At 43.3% G+C, this 11,046-nt stretch overlaps 1 protein-coding gene across 2 annotated transcripts in view; it reads left to right on the forward strand.

The window, feature by feature from the left end:
• The window catches only part of SLC24A2 (solute carrier family 24 (sodium/potassium/calcium exchanger), member 2), a 311,194-nt gene extending 302,017 nt beyond the window's left edge, over positions 1–9,177 (forward strand). For both annotated transcript variants that reach the window (XM_006881276.1, XM_006881277.1), the window contains 3 exons: positions 1,568–1,657; positions 6,771–6,937; positions 8,750–9,177. In XM_006881276.1, the coding sequence (XP_006881338.1) occupies positions 1,568–1,657; positions 6,771–6,937; positions 8,750–8,999 (507 nt within the window). In that variant the 3' untranslated portion in view covers positions 9,000–9,177. The remainder of the gene's footprint in view (positions 1–1,567; positions 1,658–6,770; positions 6,938–8,749) is intronic.
• Positions 9,178–11,046: the final 1,869 nt, after the last annotated feature.

The following is an 11,046-nucleotide window of genomic DNA, read 5'->3' on the forward strand; positions in this document are numbered from 1 at the left end:
TCCCATCACAGTATTCAAAATCATATAGAGCATAATCCTGCTCTAACAAACGAGGGGTTTCTAAGAATTGGAGTTGCCTCAACAGCAAGTAGGTGGTGGTATTATTATTGTTATTATTGTTGGTGTTGTTTTATTGTTATTTTAGCCAGGGTAAGAATCGGGAAAACACTTTAAAAGTAAGGGTTTCACTTTTTTCTGGGACCTGCTGCCCTCCCCCAATTTCATCATGCTTTCATGGTCTTCCAGGCACCCCAGCTAATGAATAGCCAAAAAAAGTAGCAATCATTAAAAGAGAGAAGCAGAATGAAAAAAAAAAGAAAGAAGCAGTTATTGTTCAATTTAATAGGACTGTGTGAGTGATAATAAAAGCATATATCGAAAGCTTGAAATTAGTAAAGGAAACATAAGCCTGGTTTGGAGCGATAGAGACTGTTTTCATCAGGCGAGATATTCAGGAAGGTTACTGTGTGCAAGTTCCTGCCCCTCTTAATGGAGCTCTCAAAAGCCATGGCAAAAAGTGTTCTACGTGACTGCCCAAGGTCAGCTCTTCAGACAACTGAGATAGTTTTCACCCAACTCAATTCCATCAGTCATTTCGGTGCACAAAATTGGAATGCATTATCAAAGCAAAAAGATGGGATTGTTTCTCAGAGTGAAGGGCTTTGGAATACAAAGTGTTTGACAATTTGGTGAGAGCCTCTCCAAGTTGGCAACAAAGGACGTCCACAGCACACCACTACGGTGCAAGGCTGGATTTACCTTAATAGGATCAGGTAAGAAAATGCATTTTAAGTGTCTGATATGGGCAGATGCTCAAAGAAAAGTTTTGAATTGCTAACAGAGTAAGCCAGAAATTATGCAGAATTTGACATCCTGTCATTAGAGGTGGAGAGTAGGGGAGAAAGCAGCTCTAAGAACATTGCTTGTGGCACCCAGTAGAGCTCAGTGTGATTGGCCACCTCTACCTCTGTGCGCTCCATTCAGCACAGACGGTTCAAGTGTCCAGTAGGCTCGTGGTGGTCATGACTCTGTATAAGCTCTGTAGTACTAGCTACTTCTGTGTGGATTTTCTGGATAATTCATGGGGCTATACCACAAGCCAATATAAGCAAGCTTGTTTCCTGTTAAATAAAACCAATATATTTTCTGGTATATTGCTTTAGGACATATGGGTTGCAAGCAACAGAAATGGATTCAAATGCACTTGAGAAAACAGAGCAATGAGAAGATGTGGAGTGTTAATAGTTTGAAGGAAAAGCTGACAAACCTGACCTAGAACTGCATAGAAATAAACGGAATCTAAGACTCTAAGCCTAGAGACAACAAACATTCTCTTCGTAAGACCTCCATCAAAAGGAACCAGCTTTGGAGTGATTTCTACCAACCATTCTTATGTTCTCAGGAGAGAATTTTATTCTCTTAACTTGACCAGAGGGGCAAAGGAGGTGTTTTGATGGCTAATTCTACCAAAATGGCAAGAGATGGGGGAAATGATTTTTAGCTTTGAACTGTCAGATCCACCACAGTAGGTAGCAGTTACATCGTACTCTTCCTGGTTCTATTGCAGACATCGAAGAAGTTTTTCCCCATCACGTTCTTTGGCGCCATCAGCTGGATTGCCGTCTTTTCTTACTTGATGGTCTGGTGGGCACACCAGGTAAGAATTTGATAGTTAGAAGTGACACTCGTCAACCTGCTTTTTTCCCTCTGGTTCTGGTTTTTAAGTGGTTAATCAGTGTGTTTGCTTTCTAAAACAGCCACAGCAATATTGGGCCTCAAACTGGACAACATCTATAGACTAGAACTATAGGGATTTACTCCATTTAACTTTGCAGGCCTTTCCCTGTAATGTAGGTCAAGTTGATATAATACCAAGACAACTATGGTAAGGGAGTCAAGTCTGAGCTGCTTCTTACCCTCTGAAGCCTGAAAGGAGGACAACCCAGGAATATTCCAGAGCTAGCTCACCTCAGTAACACTAATTTTTACTTTTTGCACTGTCTTTAGGCACCCACTTACCTCCTGTTGCAAGTCTTTCAAAACTTAGGAAAGAAACTGGAAACAAAAATGGTCACTCCTAGGAATCTCAGTTTGCAGAAATGATGATGTATTTCACATGACTCAATGCCTATTGTAAGACCAAAAACTTAAGCCCATGTCATCGAGTCCGTTCCAGCATCTGCCAACCCTCCAGGAAAAAGTAGAACAGCCCCATTGGGCTTCGACAGCTGTAAGCCGTTACAGAGGTAGACAGCTGCGTCGTTCTGCCTCAGAGCAGCTGGTGGATTCAAACCCACCACCCCATTGGTTAGCAGCCGAGCTCCTTAAAAACTCACCACCCCATTGGTTAGCAGCCGAGCTCCTTAACCAGTGTGCCATCAGAGTTCCTTTGCTTGTCATACTAACCCTCCCAAAATAGAATCTCAGTAGTTACATATTCAGTAAGATGAATTAAAGAACGAGATACAAGGTGTCATATACTATATGCCAAGTGGAGAGACCCTGATGGCACAGTGTTTAAAGCACTTGACCACTAACCAAGTGATTGGCAGTTCACACCCAGTGGGCATTCCATGGCAAGCCTACTGGGCAGTGCCCTGCTGTCCTGCAGGATTACTACGAGATGATCCAGTCAAAGGCAGGGCTCTGGAGCAGTACATGCCAGACTCTTAGCAAGTCTTTGTCCTTGTATTCTTCACAGTAACTCTGTATATAATCACAGACCCTGTGAGGGAGATGAGAACTACCCATCGTTTATAGATAAAGAAGTGAAGCTGAGGAAACTGCTCAAGTTCATATACGTAATAAGTGACAGAACTAAGATTCTAACCTGAGTTCTAAAACTCATAGTTTTAATGCCTGTTCTATACTACATAAATCCCAAGCTTCACACTTGTACCCTCTGTTTAATATTGTTGTTGTTCATGATTGCCTTCTAGTCAAGCATGACTCATAGTGACCCTATGAACTAAAGGCCTGGAGCCCATCTACAACCATCGACATTTATCAAAGTTCATAGAGTTTCCGGAGGCATGTTGTTTTGGAAGTAGATGCCACTCCTGCTTCCCAACCTGTCATAGAATGTTATTGGTTGAGTCACCTGCAAAGCATAGTGACCCTGTGTTCAGCAGCTCTGAACCCTGCCCTGTCCTGAGCCAGTCTTACTAATTCTGACACACTAACCCCCATCACCCCAGTTACTGTATCAATCCATCTCACCCAGGGTCTCCTTTTGTGCTGTTCATCCACCATTTCGAGCATGATGTTCTTCTCCAAGGACCGATCTATCGTTCCTGGCCCAAAATAAGTGAGAGAGAGCTTCAAAATTCTAGCCTCCAAAGAGAGACTTGGTTTCACTCTCTCCAAGACAGACCTGTTTAATATAATCTTAAAATTATTGAACTTCTTAACGATTCAGTGATGAATGTAATGAGGGTATGTGTGTCAGAGACAGTAAGGTTGGCACAGGATGATGTTGTTATGTGCTGTCGAGTCGCTTGCGACTCATAGCGACCCTATGTACAACAGCCCTAAACCCTGCTCTATCCCCGTGCCAATCGCACTGCCTCTGACACACCCATCCCGATTACCCCAGTCACTGAATCAATCCACCTCATAGAGGGTCTTCACCTCCTACACCATCCCTGCACCCTCCCAACCATGATGTCCCTCTCCAAGGACTGTCCCTCCTTACAACATGTCCAAAGTTTGTCAGATGAAGCCCCAGAATCCTTGCCTCCAAAGAGCAGCCTGGTTTAACCCTCTTCCAGGATGAACCTGTTTGTTTTCTTGGCAGTATCATGTATTAAATACTCTTCTCCAGTACCACAGCTCAAAAGCATCAATTCTCCTTCTATCCTCCCTAGTCATTGTCCAACTCTCTGATGCATAACAAGTGATTGCAAAGACCATAGCCTGTATCAGATGCACCTTAGGCTCCAGAGTGACACCATTGCCCTTCAGTACCCTGGAGAGGTGCCTAACAGCAGACTTTCCCATCACAATACATTTTTTTTATTTCCTGGCTACTGGTGCCAAGAGTGTTGACCATGGAGCCGAGCAAACTAAAGCTGTGAACAATCTCAATCTCTTCGCCATCCATCCTGATGCTGTCAATTGATCCAGTGGTGAAAATCTTTGTCTTCTTGACATTGAGCCTCAATTCATACTGAAGGCTGCAGTCCTTGACCCTCTGTAGCAAGTGCATCAGGTCCTCCTCAGTTTCAGCAAGCAGGGTTGTGTCATCTGCATAATGCAGATTATTGATAGATCTTCCACCAATCCTGATGCCACACTTCTCCTCATAGAGCCCAGTCTCTCGGATAATCGGTTCTGCATACAGGTTGAAAAGGAGATAGGACACATCCCTGGAGTACACCTTTCCTAATTTTGAACCATGCAGTGTTTCCCTGCTCTGTTCTGATGACTACCTCTTGGTCCAAGCATAGGTTTCGCATTAGAACAATCAAGTGTTCTGGGATTCACTTTCTTCTCAGAGTCAGCCACAGTTTGTTATGATCGACACAGTCAAACGCCTTTGCATAATCAATGAAACACAGATAGACATTCCTCTGGTATTTCCTGCTTTCAGCTAAGATCCATCTAACATCAGCTACAATATCCTTAGTACCATGACCCCTTCTAAACCCAGCCTGGACTTCTGGTAGTTCTCTGCTGATATGCTGTTCCACTCAATTTTGGATAATCTTCAGCAGAATCTTGCTTGCATGTGAAATCAATGAGATTGTCCTATAGTTTCCTCACTCTGTTGGGTCACTCTTCTTTGGAATGGGAAGAAATATAGATCTCTTCCAGTCAGTTGGCCAAGTGGTTGTTTTCCAGATAGAGCGGGCTTTAGGGCTCTTGTACTAGTGTCACTATGAGTTGCAAGCAACTCGACGGCACATAACAACAATGACAACAACATAAATAAAATGTTGTTACGTATTGTCAAGTCAGAACCAATCTATAGCTAACTCTCTAATGAATTTTCAGAATCACATGGGAGATCTCCCATCTTTCTCCCAGTGGATTCAAACCAAGTACCTTTGGTTTGGCAAAGCCTTACCTCCTTACTACTTGGTCACCAGTGGTCAAATAAAACATAACAGTTTGGAGAAAGGAAATAAACAACAAGAACATTTATGAGGGGCAAAGATAGACCTTTTAACCAATGGCACTGTAATAACTGAATTTCCATATGTGAAAATAATTTCTATGCATTACCATATATATATAAATTAACCCAAAGGGGACCATAGTCCTGAATGTATGAGCTAAAATTGTCAAGCATCCTGGAAAAAGAAATCAAATCTATTTGACCATGAGTTTAGCAAGAATTCTCTTTGTGGCTCCAAAGCTTGATCCATAAAAGAAGAAAGTGATACATACATTTAATTCTATCAAAATTAAACCTCTTTAATCCTAAAACAACCCCAAAATTGAAAAATTAAAAGATAAAGAGTGGAAGAAAGTATTTGCATCGTGTATTCTTGATAATCGGGAGGCATAAGGAATTCTTAGAGTTCAATAACAGGAAAACAAGCATCCTCAAGCTTCCTTTTTTTAAAATGGGCAAAAATTGTTCAAGAGACTTGAGGAGCCTACATGTAAAGGCAAATCAACCCTGTAAAATAAAATGGCATTTTGATGGCCTAGTGGGTAAGGAATTCCACTGCCAACCCCAAGGCAGGTGGTTCAAATCTACCAGTTTCTCTGAGGGAGAGATATGAGCAAATTCCTGCCTTGAGATTTAAAGACTCTGAAACCAACGGAAGAATCAGCCTTCAGTTGTTCCGGCTCCATGACACCTAGCAGCCACAGGTACAAAATAGAACTCATCAGTCTTGAAAGGCAAAAACCAAAGAAAATAGCAATTATTCCTCACTTTGGTTTCCCATCATTATATACAACTTACAAAGGACTTTTACATGAATTGGGGTTTTATCCTTACATTTATGAATAAGAAAACAAGAATCAAAAACATGCCATCAGTCGAGCCAGCAGTGAGTCTCACACACACACACTCAACAACAACAAATATGTTGCTCTTGAACTAGTCAGAGTAGAATGCTTCATGGCTTTTTCTTGCCTCTAATCTTTTTAGAGTCTGACCACCCAGTCTTTCTCCCAGGGGGCCACTGGATGGGTTAGAGGTTGGATACAAGCAGCTTGCCCATCTAGGGGCCTGCAGTGAGTCGCACACATTGAGCATCTATTAACTGCTGGACGCAGATCTCAGACCCAGGCCCCCTGATTCCCTGGCTTTGCTTCCTCTACAACTGCCTTGCTGATTTACAGTCCTGCATTACCCATAAAATCAAGTTTCACACAGAAACGGCTGAGACTTAATGTTTTGTAGTGAGTCAAAGACACTAAGACGCTAAGGAAAAAATGGTGAACCTGCTAGTTCTTGACCTTCACTGGTGAACGTCGGGAAGGGGCAATCGGCCCCAGGACCTGGTGTCCCTATCAGGCAATCGATGGCAAGTCAATGACCTTTGTAACTCCGGTCTTGCATCTTCCCTTAGTCAAGTTGTGGGAAACACTAATAGAGGCTGCACGCCAGCCCTGTGCAGTTGTTTTTCATTCTCGACTTCTCAGGTCTGAGTATCATTAGAGGAGAAGTTTCTCTAGGGTGGTGGCTTATTCAGCTGTGTGTAATCACAGTGCTCGACACAGAGTAGAAACACGTCGAAACGTGGTTGTACTGAAGTGGTTGTGGTTTTGTGGCTTCTAACGCCTGTGTTTCTCCCCATCGTCACATTTAGGTTGGGGAGACAATTGGCATCAGTGAGGAGATTATGGGTCTGACCATCCTGGCTGCTGGGACGTCCATCCCTGATCTTATCACCAGCGTCATAGTGGCCCGGAAGGGGCTTGGAGACATGGCAGTGTCTAGCTCTGTTGGAAGCAATATTTTTGACATCACTGTAGGGTAAGTAGAAGGGATTTTTTGTAGGTATGATTTTGTATTAAATCAGCATCTCTTGGTTCAAAACTTAACTATGAAAATTAAAGATAGGAAATCCTATTCAGGTCCCTAACCTGTGTTTTCTCTTCTCAGAGAATTTACATGGGGGGACAAAGGTCATCATTAGACAAACATAGTCATTCCTGGGTAGAATAAACTATTAACATGCTTGACATTAACCTAAAGGCTGGAAGTTTGAGGCTACCCAGAGGTACTTGGGAGTAAAGTCCTGACAGTCTACTTCTAAAATCCTTATGGAGCACACTTGTACTCTAACACACACGTAGGGCCACATGCATTAGAATTAATTCAACAGCAGCTATCTAATAAGACAGATTAAAACACATAACCTGTGTACAAAAATGAATGTTTTATTAGCATTTTAAGGTCGTTTCATTTCTACATGAAGGTATTGGCTCAATAACATGAATATTCTTTATTCAGCCATGATTGCGATGCTCTGGGAGGTTCCTTCTGTTTGTTCTGTATTTTAAATCTCATTCAAGTCCTCACTAGCCTCTGCTGAGATGGGTTTGTAAAGCAGATTAGGACAAGCACTGCCCCAGCACACACATCCCATCCTCTTCCTTGTAAATGCTGGCATTTGTTCCTCTGTGCTGGTGGAGCTATTCTAGGCTTCTTGAAAGTCAGAAGATAAACTCTCTTCTAACATTAAAGAACACTGAAGTTCTTGGTATGACTTAATAGCTAATATGGATTAGATTGCGGAGGGGTGCTGTTATCTCTACCCTTTCTTTTCACGTGTTAGAAACAAAAGTAGTCTACGAATAACCCTGGATGGCCGCCTTCTGAGAAATTAAGGCCTTCAATATTGTCCTCATAAAATGCATCTCCTTTCTCCTTCAACATTTTGAATAATCCTTTGTATTTTAATTTCCAAGTGTATTATGTTATCTGTTATTTTTTCCATACAGTGTACACCATGTACACCAATCCTACCATTTTATCCATTTGAGCAATACAGTGTTAATATGTGGTATGGTCACGCCCATTTCTAAAGGGGGTTGTTGTTGTTGTTGTTGTTGTTGTTGTTGTTGTTAAGTCCTGTTGACTTGTCTCTGACTCCTGTTGACCCCATGCATGACAGATCAAAACCTTGTACTGTCCTGGGCCAGGCTCGCTCTCTGCCATGCTTAAGCCCATTGGTGTTGTCATGGTGTCAGTCCACCTTGTTGAGAGGTTTCCTTTCCTTCCCTGACCTCTGCTTTTCCCAGAATGATGTCATTTTTGAGGAAGCGCCAAACTGCCTTCCAGAATGGTTGCACCATTTTACAATCCCACCAACAATGTATAAGAGTTCCTTTCTCGCCACTAAATAACTCAGTCACATAAGGATAAATATTGTATAAGACCGTTACTGTAGAAGGAGTATAAGGACCCAGGAGGGGTGGGAGAGGCTGGAAGCAGAGGGATGTGGATGTGCAGGGAGAAGAGGGGATTAACCATTGGGTTGTACAATTTGATGGGGTGAGGGGGGGGAGGCTGAGGGAAATGGAAAGAATGTGTTCAAATTTGTATTTGAATTGTGTGAATAAACTAGTAGAAAAATTAAAAAAAAAAAAAAGAATGATGTCCTTTTCCAAGGACTGGCCCCTCCTGCTAAGGACACTAGGACAGAGGCTCCGCGCAAGGCCGAAGGATGCCAGTGCTGCCCGCTGTCCAAGGAGCTGGAATTGCCCTGGATTCCTGCACCAGCCTCGTGGGGCACCTTCCCACCCCCTCCGCTAAGAGCCTTCTCCCCCTCTCTCCGCACAGGCTCCCGCTGCCCTGGCTCCTGTACACCGTGATCCACAGGTTCCAGCCTGTGGCCGTCAGCAGCAACGGCCTCTTCTGCGCCATCGTCCTGCTCTTCATCATGCTGCTCTTCGTCATCCTCTCCATCGCCCTCTGCAAGTGGCGCATGAACAAAGTGCTGGGTTTCATCATGTTCGGCCTCTACTTCGTGTTCCTGGTGGTCAGCGTCCTTCTAGAAGACAGAATTCTGACGTGTCCTGTCTCCATCTAGCAGGCAAAGCCATATCTTGAACCAGCAGCATGGATGGTCCCTTCCCGCTCGGGGCTTTAGGCTCCTTGACCTCTGGAGAAGAGGCAGCTGGCGCACGGCCCTGGGCGTTCCGGGTGTCCTTCCTCAGAGGAGAATTTGAGGACGGATGGATGCACGTCGGGCCCATTCATCCCACAGGCTACTACTTCCACCCTTGCCTACTGAAACGGCTTTAACTAAGAGACCAAGAGAACCATCAAGTGGGGGCTTCTCCCCGTTCACCGCTGACAGGTACTCCTCGCTGGTCGGAGGTACATTCACCATAATGATGCAACCAATGATGGGGGCTGTAAACATACTATACATATTATAAATATGCGCACATGACACACACACCTGCCTGTTCCTGTACTATACCTCTCCTTCTACACCTATAGATTAATATATACCTGTATACAAAGAAAAAAATTATATATATATATATAATTTTATATATATATAAGTACAAATGCATCTTTTCAGGGATAGCTCTAGTATATTTATAGTACCTATTTGAAGAGGGGCATCGAGCTTCAGTCTGGGCTTTACCTCTAGCGTAAGAAGTGAACTATTGGAGTCAGTAGACGAAGGTAGCGTTGTTATGACCTGCAGCTACCTTAGAGTTACCTGCATAGTGCATGATGAAGTGAAAGGTTTAGGGAAATAGGTTACAGGGGAAAGATTTGAGGGGAAGCGTCTCCAGAGTCTCTGTGTTGGACCCTCCGAAAACTCCTACAAGGCCAGCAAGGAAGACTCCCTTCCCACCTGCACAAGTATGACTACTGTTTAAAACCTACAGGGTTCCTTGAGACAGGCAGGGGTAAAACGCAGACTGGTTTGGGGACGGGGAGGTAGGGAGGTGACCAGGGAGGTGGTTTTGTTTTCATTTGATTTTACCTTATATTGCCCCAGCATGCAAGTAGAAACTATGACTGCAAACCAAATTAGTGCTATTCTAGGACAGGAGAACTATATCGATTGATCCTGTACTACTTCAGTGCATGTCCCATTACCATCAACAGAAGGGGCACCTTTAGCTGTGACTATCATGTAGCCGTATTTTGATTACTAAGGGCTCACATATAATCAAAATACCACCACGAAGCCCAAGCTGTGTGATGAGGAATGCCATCCAGTAGAGGGGCTCTGGAGGACTTGCCGCCCAGCGGGAATGCAAGAGCATAGTTCTTGTAAACATCTTCTAACAAAGCCACAAAGAACATTTGTGTCTGAGGTTGTCCTTATTTCTCTAGAAGAGCTAAAGGAACTGTGAGCTATACTGTTCAGGGTTTTGCTGCTGAGAGATGTTTGAGAAGGCACATCCTAGAAAGATTTCTGAATCTTGTGTGAGGTCATGCCAAGACCAGTACCTGCTTAACAGCCATGCAAACATTCTGTATCTTTACTTCCATTGGGACCCTAGTCAAGGCTCTTTTTCTGTAGCCCATAGACTGCATTAAGATTATACTTAACAGCTTCTTGGCAATGCTTTCCAGCCAGTCTTTCTAAGGTTTAGATTTCCTGATTTTGCTCAATATGACATGGGCTGTTACACTTCAGTCCTTTGGTATCCCTGAGTTCTCTTTGATGTCTGCCATGATCCTTCCAACTCTACATCAGCAGAAAATAAATCAGCAAGGAGGGGAAAGGCAAACTCAGTTTAGTTTTAAAATATGTTGTGATTTATGTATGTATAAATACGTGTTTCTTTTTTCCCAAGTCACTCTTAACATTAAAATCCATGCTAAGACAACTGCAGAAGCTGAATCTGTGGAAGAAAGATGGGTACATTGGACATCTTTTAAAACTAAGAACATGTGCTCTGCTAAAGACACTGTTAAGAGAACAAAATCAATTTGAAAAATGTCTAGAGTATGAGCCCATTATTCTGCACCCAGCCTAATGCCAGAGTTGGCACATGTCAGATACAGAGAGCTGTCATCAGATGTGATCAGGTCTCCGGTCAGTACTGCCAATGATGTTAGCTGTGGCTTTGTTGTGAGGACACTTCTCCTCATGGAGGCTATCA

Source organism: Elephantulus edwardii, unplaced genomic scaffold (assembly GCF_000299155.1).
Source record: "Elephantulus edwardii isolate Elephantulus edwardi_28Jun2011 unplaced genomic scaffold, EleEdw1.0 scaffold00014, whole genome shotgun sequence".
NCBI lineage: Eukaryota > Metazoa > Chordata > Mammalia > Macroscelidea > Macroscelididae > Elephantulus > Elephantulus edwardii.